The sequence below is a fragment of the Pollachius pollachius genome, assembly GCF_949987615.1.
Source record: "Pollachius pollachius genome assembly, chromosome: 15".
In the NCBI taxonomy this organism is placed as follows: Eukaryota; Metazoa; Chordata; class Actinopteri; order Gadiformes; family Gadidae; genus Pollachius; species Pollachius pollachius.
In genome coordinates this window covers 15248645-15268107 of record NC_136948.1, presented here as the reverse complement: position 1 = coordinate 15268107, position 19463 = coordinate 15248645, and the positions used below count along the sequence as shown (strand labels likewise).

Below are 19463 nucleotides of genomic sequence, written 5' to 3'. Positions count from 1 at the left end.
ACGTACACACACACACACACACACACACATACACACACACACAAACACAAACACACACACAACGTTTATGAAAGAGATTCGTCAGAAACAGACAATCTCCATAAAAGTCCGATCATTTTCCCAGTCGTTTTCAACAAAAAATAAGAAAATAAAGTAAAAATGATTATTCTTTAACGGATATCAAATATTTATCATAACAATTCAAAAAGGCAGAATAATAACATAATATATAACGATAATAGCCTAATAATAATAATAATAATAATAATAATAATAATAATAATAATAATATAATAATAATAATAATAATAATAATAATAATAATAATAATAATAATAATAATAAAAGGAGCAGTAGAAAAGACCAAAGACAAATCCAGATCCCTTATAATTTAGGAGACTAAATTTAATTTCGGAGTCAATTTATTTTAGACTTTTGTAGCCTCGATGTTTATTCTGAGTATTTACATTATTCTGAAATTCAATCTAAAATTCTCTCTTAATTTGGAGCTTCAATATGCATCAGATCAAGCTAGGGATAATACAAGATGCTATCTGAGTCAGATAGCATCACTAAAGGCGTCCAACTTATTTGGTAGTGTGCATGAAACACAATGAGTTTGGAAACACTAATCAAGCCCGACCTCAAAGACATTTCAAAATGTGTCATAACTCACACTACTACTAGTTTCTATTTTCATTTTCGATCCATCTTTCTTGCTCAGCAATTTGTACGGATGAATGAGGTCATGCCATGCTCTTTGATTGGATGCTGTCCTCCTCACTTAACAAGTGGTCATCATATCCGGGGACAGTTTGGATTAAGAAAAGGCTTTATTTTTTGTATACTTACAGTGTAATTATAAAAATATATAATTAAAGCTTTGGCAAAATATTTTAAATCTACATTGTGTATTTGTTCACATCGCTGAATTGACAGATAATCAATAACCAATTAAGAACATCAACTCATTGGTGTACAACAGAAGGGACCCCGTATTTCAAGCCTTGAGAATTAAAGATACAAGACAGACAGGCCGATAGTTTACCCATTTGATCCCACAGTTTTAAACAGAAATCACCAGGCACAACATGAGGGTATTTGAGGGTAAAACAATTTTTAAAATAAAAATCATGTTGAATATGTATAAAAGAAATATCAATGCCTCAATGATGATACATTCGCATGGCTATAGACCGCACAGCTATTGTACTCATACTGGCACGTGAATGGATGGATGTGAAACCTGAGTCCACAATAGGCCCAAAACAAAACAAATGCAAAACACTTACTGTTGGAATTCTTGCAGTTAGGTATATGTAAATGAGGCCTATATGTTTCTGCGGCCCTTGAGTAGGCCTATATCAGTCCGGGTCAGGCCTGGGGCCCTCTGGCGTTATGATGATGAGGTAGCCAGGCTGAGTCCGTGTACACTGTTCAGCGAGTCGTGCTGCTGCTGCTGCTGCTGCTGCTGCTTGCTGATTGGGCTGGAGGGTTTTCTGTCTCCTGCATTACAGAAACGAAACATGTATATGTTCAAATAACAGCCATAAATAACGACAACAAAAACCATAACGTTAAATATTATGTAACAAGGCCATGATTGCAACATCAGGCTGTGTGTGTGTGTGTGTGTGTGTGTGTGTGTGTGTGAGTGTGTGTGTGTGTGTGTGTGTGTGTGTGTGTGTGTGTTTGTGTCAGCGTACGTGCACTAAAAGTTGTTAAATTACGAATCTGTTAATAAAGTCTGTTAAATGTTTTAAAAGGTGAACGCACAAGGATCGACCCTGCTAATTAATTCGTTTTATTACCTCCACTTAATGTTTTATTGCAAACGTGTACGTACGTGCTTGCGTGCGGGTTGCTAAAAAAAAATATTGCAACAGCAGCTGACAGCAATTGTCGAATTACAGGCCTAATATTAGGGCCGTGTTATCGGCCTTATCAAAACGGTAGCGCGTGGACCACATCTCCCTCACCGTCTCTCGACTGATGCTTGAACGCCATCGTAGAATGGATGTCTCCAGCGTGCATGCTCATGCCGCTGCCTGGGTGGGACTGTGTCTGCCAGTGATGGCCAGGGGTGACGTAGCTCCCAGCAGGACTGTAAACGCCATATTGGTTTGATGTAGAGTACGCGCATGCTGGAACATAACTGGACAATGTGGAGGATGGCTGTGGGGCAAACAGATGAGACATGAATAGAATTAGTATAATTCTGTTTGGATTTTTTTTTTTTTTACATATTATTCGTAATATGATTAATTTATACTTTATTCTGGCATGAAGAAGGTTTGTTTAATTAATGAACAATAGCAAACACATTCAATGGACTTTTCAAAACCCTGAATAAACATGCTCGGTTCATTTTCTTGAACCACAGGTCAGCATTTCGTTTTACCTGTGCATATTTGATGTCTGCATCAATGGCCGATTTGTCAATTCCGTTGACTGAGTGAGCCGCGGGAAAAGAGGCTCTGTTGACACTTCCCCAGTCCTCCATTTTTGGAGGATATCCCTCCGCTCCAGCCATTGCTAAATTGGACACAATATTTATAACGTCATTTATATGCTTTTATAATGCAGACCTATGTAACAAGAAAACTGTACACTTCGAAGAAACTGATATATGCTTCATGTAGGACTAGATTATACTGTTGCAGGCCTACATATTAATATAGGATTATTGAAATAATTGCAATCAATTAATTTAGGTTATTCTTGATTGCAAGTAAACAACAAATGATATTATCTGATATAAGGGCCTACCGGTCTATTCAAATGTAAAACTGTAAGGACACCATTTTAAGCAAACCACCACCACACTCCATGCAGTTATAGAATATAAATAATCTAGGGCCATTTGCTGTGTGGCTCTAAACCTTGATATTGTATTTCGAAGCATATAATTTAACCATTAATCAAGCAAACGTGTGATAGAGTTTAAACAACCCAAAGGAACACGCATCGCATCTAAACGAGCGTGTGAGGAATTAGCGGGGATATAGCAGGTGAGCAAGGTGTTTGCCAATGCAGCACGCCGTGAAAAGGCCTATTGATAGTCGTCTTAGTGCTGTCTCGATGAAAGACGAAAACCAAGACCTGCACACGGCCAGGGGACATATTTTCCTGCCTGTTGCCAAAAACCGGCTGCTACTTGTGTTACAAGGCGATGCATTATGCGCAATGGCACAATGAGTCACTCACACAGATATATTAAAAAATATTTGTATAAAACGATGGACAAACACAGAGAGGAGGGTACAGGCCTACGGGTTTGACATGCGGTGGAATACTGCTCAGTACTCTATACACACACCTGTGTGATCCATAAAAGCCCGTATACCGAGAATGTTGCTAACGGTGTGCGCCGAGGGCCAGGCCCGGGACAGGCTGACGTGCCCGGCGGTCATCGGTACCCCAGGTGGGCTGCCCATCTTGGTCCCCGTGGGTGACATGGTGTTGGGGTATGAATAAGGGTATATGTGGTTATATGAGAGGCCGCCCTGCGAGGAGCCCTGCTTGCCGCCCTCGTATTGGGTCGGCTGGGAAAGGTTTCCAATCTTGTTGCGTAAAATCCGGCTGATCGAGCTGACGGACGGCACGTTGTACTTGTCGCAAACTCCATCCGCGAGAAGCCGGTCACGGATTTCCCACGCAAAGATCCCCGGGTCGCCTTGCTTGTATTCCCTTATGTTTTTCACCACGTTTGGCGTAGTCACCCGTGGTTTGCTTCCACCGATGGCACCGGGTAAAATGGAGCCGGTTTCATTATAGCGCGCCAGTATCTTACTCACACAGCCGTGCGAGACGCGCAGTTGCCTGCTGATATCACACGGTCTGATTCCAAGTTGAGCGAGCTCCACTATTCTCAAGCGGATTGCATTGGGCAGGGGTCGTCCGTTCACGAACACGCCGCCCAACTGGTTCACCTCTCCATAGGTTTGCTCTGGGAAAGCACAGAAACACATTTGCAGAATAAGCCAATGATTTGCTGACGATGCGCGCACAAACAAGACCGAATAACAAAACAGTGAGCTTGACAACAAAATGTACAGTGGTTAACATTGAAGTATTCAGCATGTAGACGCAGTTTTATGTACAAAGTAATCATAACATAAGTATACCAATTTTAAACGAAGTTACATGTGGTGTTTCTGCGCCGAAATGTCTTAAAGCTGTCATAACCCCACCTCTAAATGGGTTCAGTCGCCTCAATGTATTTGCACGTTATCGGTACATTATGGTCAGGCTATTCCTATCGTTAGGCAAGCGTGGTGAGTTCGGTTATGCTTCCCTAAGATATGTGCCACTGGAGCGTGCCGATGGCAACGCAAGCTTACCCATTTGCCTATGTGTCGAGATGCTCTGAAATAGTTGCCCCTCAATGGCTGAACGCGGTTGGTTCCCCGCTCAGCGGAGAAGGATGTAATGAGCAGAAAAAATAAGGAAAAGGGATCCCTTCAATTCTCCCCCCGTAGGCTCTCCGGTCTAAAACCTCCGCAGCAGGAGCGCAGAGAAGGACAATGGCACCAAGGTGATCTTCATCGGATAAATGGAAATTGGAGTTATACCAGAGAGTCTGAAGTTTGCAGGAATTAATTCGACTCGTTCAACCACGTCAATCTTGGGAGTGACGAGAAGGCATTGCTTTGATTTCATTGGTCCACTCGAGCCGGGGAGGCTTGCCCGTCCCGTGGATACGCCATCCGGTTGGAGCGCGCCACCTCCGTGAATGTTTTGCATAGGGGAAGTGACAGAGGAGAAGCTTTCCATCCAACACGCTGTGGGGATTTATTAACTTCAAAGATCTAAAAGAATGCTTTTTATCTTGCAAGTAAAATAGCTCTTAACTACCTTTCCACCGCCCTACACTTGAAGGTCAGTGTTCGGAATGTGTTGAACAATATATGCATGCAGTTCCAATTTAACGTTGGTTGAGAATAGCAAATTACCCTATTATAATGTGCATGCGATGAAAAGGCGTTAGTGTTTTGCTTTGTAAAATGGGTCATGACTAACACATTACACACAACTGTAACACTAATTTATCACATAGCCTATTACTGCAATAATTCGTTGAGTCTCCTCGCCAGTTCTATTTCACACGCAGGCCTTCAAGTTATTCCTGAGAAAGGCTTAATCTCAACATAATTTAGTGTAATTAATAATACAGCATTTGTAATGTTTTTGGTAGACGGTCTTTATTTACAATAAGTCGTGTAATGCATTTCTACTGAAAGAGACTCGCTTAGATTATAACACTGTCTCCCTTTTTTAAATTAAACAATACATCAATCATGGACAAGGGGCGCATGTAATCGATACCTCTGTAGATCGCCACGCTCCCAGACCATACGGGATATCGACTAAATTCCACAGGTATACATTATCACAGCATGTTTGCAGAGTTTCCTGTGTACGGTTAGAAGGTATCGTTTATAAGCTCGCAAAACGTCCGTCGTAAAAGTTAACAGTTGACCCAATGGTAACAAGGTGCAGCCAGGTCGCTGTCTCCTCTCCCCTGCCCGGCTCTGGACAGGCAGACTCACGGCACATGGAAAGCATCAGCCTGGGTCCGAGCAGGGGAAGCACAGCCTGGGTGAAGGCGAAGGGTTTAAAGTGAGACAATTTACTTCATTTTTTAATCATGGTTAAGTTTATATTTTGATATAGGCCTAGGCTATATATAATCATATCATATAAGTAACAACCTGGGAACTTTTGCATTTGCGGCAAGGTCTGTTTTTCTACGTTGTTTGGTCAACAAAATATATCCCAGTCATTCCTCCTCCACTTCCTCATCTTCTTCCTCCTCACATCACATCTTTATGTTTTTCTTTTTATTCTGAGCGTAGACAGAGAAGCCAAACTACCCTCAGCTGGACGACAAAGGAACTACACGGGCTAATCGAGTCTGGTCATTATTGCATCCCTGCATGGCCCAGTGATAAATGGGCTATTCTTCTGATGGCAGAGTTATTTTTTATTGAAAAGAATATTAGTCCTTGGTTTTAGCGCACATTTTTATGAAAATAGTAAAACTGCCCATTACATGTTTCAGTTTGCTTATAAGCCTGCAAATCGATTGCGTCACGTTTAACTTAAAGGCTATACTTTTCTTTTTGGAAAATCAACATTAATGTTGTTTGTTCTAATTGCAATTATACTATTTCATCTCTTTAATGTTATTTTTGTTTGTGTTTTAAATGCGTTCTCGTTTTCTAACATGCAGAATGAGAATTGCATAAAATAAACGTGTAGACATATTGGGAAATATCCCCTTAAGCCTATGAATAATAAAACGAAGGGAAAGAAAATATATATTTATAAATACTATCGGCTATTGTTGATTACATTTCTTTTTTTAATAATAAGTGCTTTACTTTTTCATTCGGATTATAGGCTATCACATTTTTTCGATTTATTAAAACCTTTATGGAAATACCTATACCATTATTTGTCATTTGTATAATTATTATTTTAAGATATGGACCATTTGGATCAGTGCAAACGACAATGCAAATATAGGCCTATAGTCCCGCAAGTTATTATCGTAGACAATACATTTTATTTGGAAAAGCGGTTTATTTATTATTCATTAATGTAGGGTATTATAAATGCCATAAGTTCATCCCATTACTATCCAGCTATTGGCTAACATTTATATTGTTTAAGTATGCCTGTAATGACAGTGATATGTATAATTGGGGTTCTAAAGTCTATTCGAATTGGATACAATTGTGGATATGCATAAATTGACCCAACCTTTATAATGTCGTTTCCTCTTACAAGCGATATATGCAAAATGTCTCGTTTCACTCACATAACCTTATCGTTTTTTCTTTCACTGCATATTTTATATTCTGCTAGTTAATTTACGACGGTGTTTAAAAAATATTTAAAATGATAGTGAAAAAGAAAATTCCAAAACAAATGTAAAATTTAAGTAATTGTGCATATTTTTCACACGCATGTTTATCAAGCATAATTATTTTTCTTCCTATATGGTGGAACAGTAGTCTAAACCAATTTGCTTGATTCTCATTCGATTGAAGTTGGCAATGTGCAGCGACCCTTCACGGTAAATATTGATGTTGGTGTTTAGTGTCATCAAAGGAACCGGCTCCTTTAACGAGTGTGTTCGTTCACATTTTTGAAATATTCCTCAAAGCATCTAATTTCCCTGCATTCATGTTTAGTTTTCTGATAAAAAACATGTATTTTAAATTCAAACCATAAACTATCCGTTTAAGCACAGACTTGATCTATTAATATCTTATGATGTGCTTGAAATGTTTCACCAGAACAGCCAGTCAGGTCTGCTTTGTTGAATAGTGATGAACCTGAACCGAATGAACCTGTTGTGACTAATCGTTTTGTGAGTATATCGTTACTTGCATGGAAGTAATTAGACTTGGGCCAGCAAATGCATTTAGATTTAGTGCAGAAACAACTGAGAGGGATGGCTAGCCTATACAGCTAAATGTAAGAATGACATACTAATGATAATAGTGTACATAACTTCTACATAATCTGGAATCCGGAATCTGTCTCTGCTAGGCTAATTTTCAACTTTCGCAATTATATTTTTTCTTTACTGTGACATGCAGTATTTATGATCACTATGCTGCCCTCCATTTACTTAATCACCCTTGGCCAATGTTGAAAATCAATATAGTAAACCTCGGATGGATTACTGCATTTTTTATTAAAGGGGATTTATAATCTTGTATTTCACATTTAAATACCAACTGTGCCAGCTCTTAGAGGAGCCCAGCCCTCTCAAACACACACACACACACACACACACACACACACACACACACACACACACACACACACACACACACACACACACACACACACACACACACACACACACACACACACACAGACAAAGACACTCACCTGCACATTATCCACGCGCACGCACACACACACATATACACACACACACACACACACAAACACACACAAACACACGCACTATCCCACCCTTATACACACACGCACACACACACACACACACACACACACACACACACACACACACACACACACACACACTCACATACTCATCTGCACATTATCCACAAATACTTACCTGCAAACTATCTACACACTATACAGAAACAATCGCTCACCTGCACACTACCCCCCCCCCCCCCCCCCCCCCCCCACACACACACACACACAAACACACACACACAACCACTGCCACCCCACTTCCTCATTTATTTCAGTGGAAAAACACATCAACAACAACAAAAAGAAAAAGAAAAAAGATCCTTTGCGTTACGCGGTGGAAGTGATGTGTAGGTTCTTTGTGCAAAACGAGAGCTGGATCCCTTAACAGTAGTCCTATTAGAGGGAGCCGTCTTGGACCGTAACAAGCGTGCGGGCTTTTTATGGCCCGGAGAGCCGTTCTGGGCTTCAGAAGGCTCCTAATGAGCGCGTGCAGCAGCCATGCCCCGCGATACGTGCCAGCGTTTACCAGGCCGGGTAATTGCTTGTGACCTTTTACCGGGCAGGTTCCTTACACTGAGGGTACTAGTAATTGTGACACGTGGCGGCAGAGCCCATTGTGCAGCGGCAGAGGTTATGCAAACGTTTTTTTTTTTACTTTGGCTATCGAGGGAGATAGAGGGAGAGAGAGGGAGAGAGCGAGAGAGAGCAATGTAAAATAGAGAGACAGAGTACAAGAGAAAGAGCCAGGACAGTCTCTTTTAGTCTCACCTGTTAGCTCACAGTGGTGTCGTTTTACATTTGCACACTTGGGCGGACCTTTGATGGTAAATAAGTCCATCATTCCGTGAAAATGCTAGTAGTCTTACTGCTGTCTCGATGAATGACGAAAACCAACGGCCAGTGGACAAAATAAACGTTTTTTTTTTTATAAATATATATTTTCAAAAGGTATAGGAACGTCAAAAGGAAAAACAATAAAGATTCTATTTTTCTGTCTGCTCATTGAACTTTTTTCAGTTTCCAGTTTGGATGTCATAAAACCTCCCTCTTATCGATTATTTTAATCATCTGTGATTATCCTATGTTTTGGTGTGAGAATACTGCAAAACAGTGTATACCCAATACAGAAATGTAACCATTGCACGTCTCAGTATGAGTACAGAATTCTCCTTATAAAGTAATATGTCATAAAGTGTGTGTAACGAGCATGTTTTTTCTTTTATGAACTGACTCAATGCCCCTGGAGACACATAAGTCCTAAATCACTCCCGGGCTCCATCCAAACGTTGCGCAGCACGCTAGCCCTCATTGATGCCATCACTCCCTCCACCTGGCTGCTTTTGTTGTTGTATGCAACACATAGCATCATGTCGTGTTAAATGTGCTTTTTCTCCTGCCGTTGCAATCTGACAAAAAAAAACAATGGTTTGATTGACAACAAACCAGTGTTGATTGTGTTTGTAATGTGTTCAACGGTCAGGAGCTTACAAAAGGGTTACAATCTTATGAACTCATCTTTCTCGTGTCTCTTCCATAGCAGGCCCCTGGATGAGAGTTATCACATCTCATTCTGATAAAAAAACAATACAACTGTTGAACCTGTAGAAATATGTAAATTATCCCATTGCAGTGCAAACCTTCATGCCATAGAAGTCATGGAAGCTTGTAGTGTATGAATGTCAGGTTGAAGAGCCCCTTATGTTGTTTATTATCTGAGCATAACACTGATATTCCATGACACGAACACTGCAAATGTTTATCAAATTGGATTTATTGGAATATGTTGCTCAGTTTCATTTCACATTACACAGCAAAAACGGACACAAGATATTGATGGGAAATGTTTGTTAAATATAATTAACTGAATTAACCACGATTGTCAAACGTTCCTGGCTGAATTCAGAAGCGACGCATTCTGCTGTCTTTCCATTTCTAATTGCTGTGTGAGTTACACGTCCCGGCAGAAAAAGTCTACCCACTCTGTATGAATCACAACGAGATGCATTGGCTTTGTTCTTATCACGACGACACGGTAATGAGAACCGTCCTCTGTGAGGAAACTGAAGCTCTGAGCTGTGCACTGTGGGCCACTGTGGCCGTATCTGTTCTTAATGGAGAAGATAACTCAGAACCAAGTGTTGGAGATAAGCCGTACACATGCTAAGCATCCGATATTGCCTTGAGCCACAGGAGATACGGGTCAAGGTGCACTCGCCCAATGCCTGTATTTCAAAGCTTTAATCCATTCACTCCCAAGAAATGATGTGATATGTGTATTTTAGGTATATGTTATGCGGTGGAAAATGTGATGCTCTGAAACCTTGTAGATGAATTGATGGCCTATCGTGCTCTTATCAGGATAGAAATATACTCCGTCGATAAGATTAATGTGTTAGGCATATTGTAAAACCATTTGTATAAAGACATGGAGAAAGACTCAAATCTCGATACACTTCTTGCTGACATCGTTTTTCATGTTTGCTGTTAACACAAGGTAAGTTGAAATGATTTATGTCTGAAACAATGATACACCAACACAAACTGTTTTAGAAAACGTGGGTCATTGGCTGGCTGGCTTATTTGTTTATATCAACTCACCTGATGGAGGAAAGAAGGCATCAATTCAAGTTCCCTGCCTGCACTCCTAGTTTTGCAACAGTGTCAGCCAGTGGGAAAAGACCGCCCTCTATGGTCACTAGCAGGATATTTTTTAAGGTTAAAAAAAATAGTTTATCACCTGAGGTGTTCTTCAGGCAGACAATCCAACATTAAAGCCCACCCACTGGTCTTTAATGCAACAGTTTTTTAAATACAAAAAGCTTTTTTTGATTGGGCACATTACAATAATTGACAACTGAAAATTAAATAACATTTCTGAGGCATATATATATCATAGAGTTATATATTTGGCAAACTTTACATACAAATTAGGCAGCAATAAAGTTCCTTGAAATACACACATCTGTAAGTTATATCTGTTCCACTAAGCAACAATTTTAAAGTGGCAGGACAATGGCTTGAGAAAGCTTTTTTATCCAATGTGTGTTTTTCATATATGCCTATTTGCATGATGTGGATGCTTATCCAAATCATAATCAAACTCCATCTGGAGTTTGCTCTTTTCAAGTAATAGGGATTCAGGTGTATTTCGTGTCGTTCAATAGCATCTATACACACTCTAACAGCCATTGGCCGCAAATGTCAATAGCCAGCCATTATAATGTCATATTCAGGTCTCTGTTTCTGCCTTATAATTACGACTTGTTTATGATGATAACAAAGCACGCCACAAAACTCCACACGGGCATTTGCTGTAAGCATTAGAATGAGTGACGGGAAATTGGCCGTAATCCTTGTTTTTGCTCTAGTTTATCTGGGAAACCAAGCAAGGCAGAGTCTGTTTACAATTAAGAGGAAGAACCTTAATTACTATTGGAGCACTTCTAAAGCTCAATGCAGCATTGCTGCTGATTCATGGTTGCCCTACTTGGAACCTCGCCCAAGGACCAGAAGAACAGTAGGTCACACACGGGAACTGACTCCAAACTTGCTCCATTCAGTTTGTTACAGAGTCCAGGAATAATGTGTTTAATTATATATATGTTTTGGTTATTGTTATTTTTGTGACTTTGCTTCATGATTTAAACTTACCGAGGCCATTTTTCCCAACTTTTTTGTGTTTTTGATTCGACTCTTAGTTTTGTTTATGATACACAGATGAATACTATGATGTGAGATTAATACTAAAGTGTTGCTTGTGACAGCGATGCGTGTTAGGTCCTCATATGACCCAACCTGCCCTGGTCTATCCCATGCTCTTCCCATATCCGCTCTCTTTAAAGTTTGCTATAATGCTATGCTTATGGACAGAGGGCCATGCCAGATCCGTAGTGGAAAGTCCTGTAAGGGTAGATTCAAGGTCTTCTATCAGAGGCAGTGTGATATTGTTTTCCGCCAAACCAGAAATCAAGGTCTTGGACAGCTCTTTTCTATATCAGGGATCAGGGGGCTGTATGTCTTCTGACAGTTACTTCTTTCAAGATTAATAGTTTTATGAGAACCACGTGTCTTCCTAAATCATGCTCTGTATCAGTCAACATTACCAGTATCGCAGTGCTCTCCTGACAAGCAGAGGAGAGGTACATCAAACGCTAATGTTACCTTGCATTGCAATGCGTGTGTCTGTGTGTTTGTATGTGTATGCGTGACTGTGTATGCATGAGTGTGTGTGTGTGTGTGTGTGTGTGTGTGTGTTGCTTTGTGCTTGTGCATGTATGTGTGCATGGGTGAATGTAAGTGCATGCGTGTGTGTGCATGCACGTCTGTGCGCATGCGCGTGTGTGTGGCCACACTAGGTACAGCAAAGAATGCAATGTTGCTTCAGGTTTGGATGGGCCTATTCGAATCTTAACAAAGCGTATAAGCAATGTGAACCTCGGGCTTGCGGCAATCTCTCAGGCTTTCATTGATTCGACCGATACAATTCATAATCAAAACGCCGCCCAACACAATCTACTATGCGGCCCTTGATAAGCCCCAACAGATGATGTCATCCATCGGCCGCACCACAGGCCCTAGCTTGAGACGGAGTGTAGACTTATTGAAAGGCAAAGGTGCTAACAAGCCTTGTGGTCTGACAATCAGTGTACTGACCCCACTGAAACCTCAGTGCCAGACGCTCATAAATGCAATCCCTTATTTCCACCCCCGGCGTCCATGCCAGTTGGGCCTGGAAGTGGGTTTGTTTTGGGTGTACTTGCTAATATTTCAGCCCAAGCAACACTTTCCCCCCTTTTTCTCATAAGACTTCTGTTGGGCTTCCTGAAATGCATACGTATTCCCACCTGTGGTCGTCTGTCATGGGGTCGACCTGTTGAAAGCTGCATAACATCAGTCCAGTGTCCGCATAATGGATGCTTGTTTGTCCCGACACACATGGGTCAGCCTGCTGCTGGGCCGCGCGGATGGGTGCTGCCGCATACTGTGGGCTAAGAGCACCACAGTCTGCGGCTCAGAAGAGCCAAACCCGAAATGTACAGTCCATACATTACGGCGAGCATCCAACGTCCGAAACTCAAGCCCTATGATTATTTTTCATGATATCCTGCCACGGCGTATAGCCTTTCAGTAAACATAAGCATGTGTGTCTTACATTTGAGCAACACTGTGTGGGGGGGGGGGGGGGGGGGGGGGGGGGTCCTCCCGTCTGTCCTCGGCTTCCTATATTTAGAGAGCACCACCGCATCCCATTTGAAAGCTGATTATATGGAGCTAACAAATTGACCATGCTCAGTACAATCTGAGCTCAGAGTGCGAGGTAGAGAAAGACCTCTCCCCGGCATTCACTACTGAATAGGGAAGGGCAGTCGGGGAGCGAGTGCTCGCGCATGCTAGTGCTGAAATGTACGGCATGTTTTTTTTACTGCGTAGGGACAGACAGCGCAGCTAGTGCAGTTACCAAGCCCGGACTTGCTGGCCAAGAAAAGTCCCTTGTAGCGCATTAAAATTTCCCCAATCTGTTTCTCGCAGGATAAACCCAGGCACCTCAAACGCTAATTTGCATTGCACTGTGCATCTGCGGGTCAACATATAGAAGTATGTGAACGTGGCTGTTTGTTTTCTCAATTGTTTTTGGTATAGAAGATTATTTTAAAAGAGTTTTTTTTGAATATGTACATATTCGGATCCCCAGATTGAGATGAAATAGTATGGAGGATATACTGTTGGAATATGGGGCTTGGTAGTACTAAAAAGGATGCATAATCTTATGAAAGTGTCCTACATGCAGCTGCAGGGATATGGAGACTTTGGGTGTGCACACCTGCCCCAACTTTTTGATTTTCTTCAGGGGTTTCCCAATTTTCCTTGTCATTACGTGTCAGATCAAATGAGATTACAATCACTTCAAGAATAAAAGTGGTTGTTTTCAGTGGCACTCATAAATATTTGGTTCCAAGCTTTCGGTTGAATGTGAATCGATGCTATCTTACAGTTCAAGCTCTCATAAGTGATTGAGACCAGATGCGGACAGGATTTTTTACACACTAGTGTTGTTAAATCTAAGTGAGATAAAACCTAAAAACCAGCCAGAATTTAAATTTCAACCTAATCCTCTCTTTCTTTGGATAAAATCTAATCCTACAAGTCAAGTTGTACAACTAATTGTGTCTAATGTCGCAGGGGTCAGGAGGCATGTGAGGAAATTGTTCGAGAAAGGTCAAGGAGATCCACATCTTGTGTGATTAGCAAATGTTCACACCCTCTGGTGAAATGTGCCAGACCAGGAAATTATCCAGCTGCTCCATTTGCTAAATCATCCCTCATTACAACAAAGGCATGTTGTACAGGTCGATCAATTAAATATGATTTCATTCTGTCAAGCGCAGACACACATCCAGTGGTTTTTATATCTTCAAGGAACTTCCGCCAATGGAAAGTTTGAGCCGGAAAAAACCTGTTGCCAGCAATCTTCATCGAATACACCCAAACCTCCCTGATACATGGCGCCATTATCTCAAAAGGACAGACGTTCCCGTACAATGATTCAAAAAGTGTCCCCAGATGGTTCAGACCATAGCCTGCTGTTTGTTGCTACATCTCCACCGCATCTCTGTATGATAGAAGCCCTTTTCAACACGTCGGATGAGGACACAGAGCCCAAAATGAGGACGCAGTGTCCAAAGAGCAGAGACAATTACAAACATCAAAAAGAGGGAGAGAGAGAGAGAGAGAGAGAGAGAGAGAGAGAGAGACAGAGACAGAGACAGAGAGAAAGAGAGAGAGAGCAAGGCACACTTCCCAGGATCAGAGACTGAAAGCCTTTCCCTTGGCAAGACATGCAGACTCACTGTCCCTCAGCCCCTTTGACTCGATGAAATGGCAAGGACTCCCTGCTCTAGGACACACACAGGACTTTTTTTATTCAAGGCAAAAGGTACACGTTGGTCTCCTCTGAAGTCGAGGCCCAACATCCCTGTTCTCCATCATCGTAATGATGCGATTGTTTTAATGATGATTGTGGTTGTTATGTCTTTCCTCCCATGTATAACCCAGAGGATAATGAATCAGAGGGGGTAATGTGGATCCGCTTTGTGCCTTATTAATAGCGGTTGAGGGACAAGAGAATGACGTGAGACATACAGATCTAAGTAAAGCACTTTGTGGGACTAATTCAAGTGAAGAAGGGCGATGTTAGGAGAGCTACAGTGCAGTATACATGGACAACATGAAGGGCTCGGGTTGGGGAGGGAAACATTTGATTAACCCCCCACCACCCCGCCTCTCTCATTTACTGGGAAGACTTGAATCACAGCCAGACCACCAATTCCTACTATAAAAAAACAGCCCACCACTAGGCTGTAGACAAGTGGGATGCGAATGGTAGACCTTCCGCTGCTGAGGTTCTGCTCGTTCTGCTCTGCCTTTCTGAGTACGACCGCAAATGAGCACAAACAAATTCAAATTAAAAATGTCACTATCTGATATGATCGCTGCAGTGATAGCTGGGAACTGACTCCAAACTGTATTGCTGTCACACGAGAATTCAACTATTGCTGGTGCATGACTGCTTTTCCATCTCTGCATGGAACTTTATAACTCCTATCTTTTTTTGCTACACTCTAATAATAACCACACAAGTCAACATTGAAAAAGTAAACACGAGTGTCCTATTAGTAATGGATGAGGGGAGTAAATATTATTAAATCATTATTTGAAGTAATTACTCAGTATTAGCAAAACAGTTTTCCTCCTGCCTCAGCCGGACGAGCTGTGAAAATAACTATTTAAACACCACACAATAACCTTTGGTGATGACTGCACAAGTTAAAGTGGTGTGACGTGACGGTATTATTTGTTCAGTCAGTGTGCTAACTGAAACGACCTGAAAGTGATACACTCAACACAGAAACCCGGCTGAGTCAAGCGTAACGATATAAGCATTCTCCATTTATAATGTCGGGAGTCAAAGCGCAGGATGGATTTGTCAGTGTCTCCTCGTCTCCAGACGATACTCTGGACGTTTCCTCCCCTCCCCATGCAGCCCTCTCTCCCCGGGCTCGAGTAGGCATGTGCAAGCAAGTCTAACGCGACAGGTTTGATGGGTTACTGTTAATTGTTTTTCTTTCCTCTGCCAACCCTATTGTAGAAAAAGACAGGCGCCATTTTAAAAATGTTTTTGGAATTCAAACTCAATATAAGCTACGAGTGGGCTTACACGTAAAACATGTGACAACATGTTATCTTGTGATTTCACATGCTGACTGCGGATTTAAGACAGAGAAAAAAGGGGTGTCTGTTCCAGTGTAATGGATAAGCCTACGTCTTAACAAGAGTGTGTATTTTAACCTAGTGAATTAAAGCTTGTATCTGCTTGTAGCACCGCCAGGTGAGGGAGACCAACGAAGAGACCCCCGTGCGAGAGAGACGAACCTTCAACTCTCCGCACCTCGGCTCCAAAGAGAATAAGGCGTCTGTCCACGACTCCCTTTTCCTTTACCTAGCTGCACTCCAGGTCATATCAAGTTCTCAGGGAGAATGCAGATAGCTGCGATCCACTCGATAAGACGGTGCAAAGTGATGACACGATGGCAGGATCGGCCCGTCAGACAAGGCGCGGGCCACGGGTGAGTGAGAATGCGTCGTTGCTGGAAGGTCATGTGTCATATCAGCGGGGAGGGCTGAGCATGAAGCCGCCTACTGCTTCACTGTTTCACTATTTCACTATCCACCAAGACAACCAGAGAAACACACAGGGCTATTCCTTGTTGATGAGTCAGTTAATCATATTTCCCAAAAGCTGTTTAACCGACAAATATGTTAATAGTGTTTTACTTGTTTGATTTTTATTTTTGGGTTTCACAAAGGTTCATTTAGGTCCATTTTATGGTAATCATGTTTTACTGAAGCAATCAACTGTTTTTTTTTCTTATTTTTGAATCATGTATTTTATTACTACTTATATTGGAGATCAAGATGTGTCTTCCATCTACAGAGAGGTCATCCGATCTCAGGATAATGCACAATTCAGAAGGTTTCTTGGAAAATTGTCCCACTACGTTTCGGAACAGTTTGTTTACATTTTCAAGAAGATTCCTGTGTGAGATAGCTCTTCACACACCACACACAAACACGCATGCACCCCCACACACACCCCCATACACACACGCACACACACACACACACACACACACACACACACACACACACACACACACACACACACACACACACACACACACACACACACACAGACACACACACACGTAAATGAGCAAGAAAGAATACAAAAAAGGGGAAAAGTAGTATAAGAGTGTAGGGAGAGAGTAGGGGGGCAGGAGAGAGGTTAAAAAGAGAGGTTAAAGAGAGCATGACTGATCTTTATTCATAGATTGACAGAGACCAGAGACCTCTTGGTGAACTGGCTCTCCCCAGGGGTGGTGTACATGTAAACAGGTCCAACATGCAGGTGGAAATATGGGCTGGTATATGGGAACATAAATACAGTACTGGCCAGAATGCAAAACAGTGTAATATTTCATTTGGGGTTGAACTTGAACGCTGAATTCATGCTACTTCTGTACCATTGACTGATTAATAATATGAGGTACAATCTTTCCTATAGAATGCAATCTCATTCATATCTATTAATTGTCTCACCATATTTAACAAGCAAGCAACACTAGCAAAAACATATTGTGTTCATCTCAATAGTCCAACTTTCCTCAATATTTTAAGATATTTTAAAATCACTCCCCCTCCTTCTGATAATCGTACATTGCTCCAACCCACACCCACATATACATGCGCATACACACACACACACACACACACACACACACACACACACACACAGACACACACACACACACACACACACACACACACAGACACACCCTCTCTCTCTCTCTCTCTCTCTCTCTCTCTTACTTTCTGCACTATTAACGTTTCAGCGCATTTGTGATACTTGGTAATGAAGCTGACTGTAAATGACCCATGAATTCTGTAGAAGCCACTAATACCGAAACACTCGACCATCTGGCCTGCAAGGGTTGTTTTTCACATGTTCTGCTTCACATGAGCTGATCAGTGATGTCGCGCTCTCCAATCAACTAACTCCTATTTCGGTATGTCTCTATGACATAATTGTATATCATCAATCTCTAAGAGATTCAAACAATACAAAATCATACCATCCCAACTAAGCCCATATATAGCCTTGTATGCATGTGGAATGATACATGAAATCAATATTTTCGGAATATCTCAAACCTAAGCTTTTTTTGATAGTTTGGTTAATTTTCACGGATAAAAAAAACCCCGTGGAAATTAAGTATATGGCCCTCTAGGCCTACGCTCCACCATGTGTACCTACGAACACTAGATGGCAGCATAGGTTCGTATATAGTGTGGTCTGCAGCAGTAAGTTGTTCTCCTTAAAGGAACACTCCACCCATTTGCATTAAGCTTTGCATTGTTAGAAACCCAGTCATACTTTTGAATGGTCATGCAACAGTCTCTCATTTTCCCCTGAGACGGGAGGAATCCGTATTTACCTCTTACACTTCCTTCTCGCTCGAGCTGGGGCAGATTGGTGGCGCCTGTGCTCTCACTAGTCACTTTTCCATCAAGTGGTTGGAGCGGAAAACTGCACACATTCAGGGCTTGTCGTATCCTTTTGATAACATGCTCGCTCTTAGATCCTGATATATAGTGGAATTGTGTTGTTGTTTACAGCTATATCATATATATATATATATATATATATATATATATATATATATGATATATGATGTCTATGTATACAAACGCTTAAAAATATATATATATTGACGCTACAAGTTGATGTCGGCAGGGTTGCTATGGCCGGTTGTTATGCGGAAATCGAAAAGACGTTGTCAGTCCTGTGTGTTCAATGTTCGCTACGTCACAGCTGTTTCGAAAGGTGTGTTTCCATCTCCCATTTTGCGCATTTACTCTCTTTCCCATAAGTCAAAAACCACCTCTTTTTTGCAAATTAGAGGATTCGTATGCAAATTTTGGTGTTTCCATCACGTTTACTGATTCGATACTTAAAAATTCGCATAAAAGCAGGGGGATGGAAACGCAGCTACTGTGCGCCAATGGACACAGAACAGAAGTCTGTCTGCTGCCGAGAATTCCAGCAGTCCCAATTTCTTCTGGACGAAATCACGGAATCGGAGGATGACACGGACGTGTGTGTTGTCCATCACCCGAGTTTCGCACCCCATATGGATAGCGGTGTCCTGGAGACCTACTTTAGAATACCTAAGGTCAACTGAAAACGGCAGCCAAAGCCTACAGGGCCAAATGGACGTCTTTCTGTAAAGTAAGTTTAATATATAAATGATATAAACAAAGGGAAAAAAGTAGAAGTCAGAAGTCTAAAATAGTCAAAGTATCACCGGGATATGTTTACACAAAGTTTGCTCGCGCTACCACTCGCGCTAGGACCATGGGTCCTTCCCCTTCCA

The 19463-nt window shown here is 41.6% G+C and overlaps 1 protein-coding gene and 1 long non-coding RNA gene across 3 annotated transcripts; one reads left to right on the top strand and one right to left on the bottom strand.

Moving 5' to 3' along the window:
* Positions 1 to 814: 814 nt before the first annotated feature.
* On the bottom strand, positions 815 to 4558 carry pax1a (paired box 1a). 2 transcript variants are annotated; one of them, XM_079752862.1, is made up of 5 exons: positions 4344 to 4558; positions 3347 to 3949; positions 2402 to 2535; positions 1980 to 2175; positions 815 to 1506 (listed from the first exon to the last, which is right to left on the bottom strand). In XM_079752862.1, the coding sequence occupies exons 1-5, from the start codon at positions 4345 to 4347 to the stop codon at positions 1397 to 1399; spliced, it is 1047 nt and encodes a 348-aa protein (XP_079608988.1). In that variant the 5' UTR covers positions 4348 to 4558; the 3' UTR covers positions 815 to 1396. The 2 variants fall into 2 exon arrangements, with proteins under 2 accessions (XP_079608988.1, XP_079608987.1); XM_079752861.1 differs by having other exon boundaries at positions 3320 to 3949; positions 4344 to 4556.
* A 142-nt stretch (positions 4559 to 4700) lies between these two features.
* Positions 4701 to 10297, top strand: LOC307087327. The gene is made up of 3 exons (XR_013812489.1): positions 4701 to 4881; positions 5497 to 5622; positions 5859 to 10297. It is a non-coding gene; the product is annotated as an uncharacterized lncRNA (long non-coding RNA).
* Positions 10298 to 19463: the final 9166 nt, after the last annotated feature.

Bases quoted from the DNA above. Each gene is read 5' to 3' on its own strand.
- pax1a (XM_079752861.1), bottom strand. The intron at 2,536-3,319 runs GTGTGTGTATAG...TGTCCAATTTAG, and splicing joins GGCTTTTATGGATCACACAG to CAATGGCTGGAGCGGAGGGA. The intron at 1,507-1,979 runs GTGAGGGAGATG...TCTGTAATGCAG, and splicing joins CAAGCATCAGTCGAGAGACG to GAGACAGAAAACCCTCCAGC.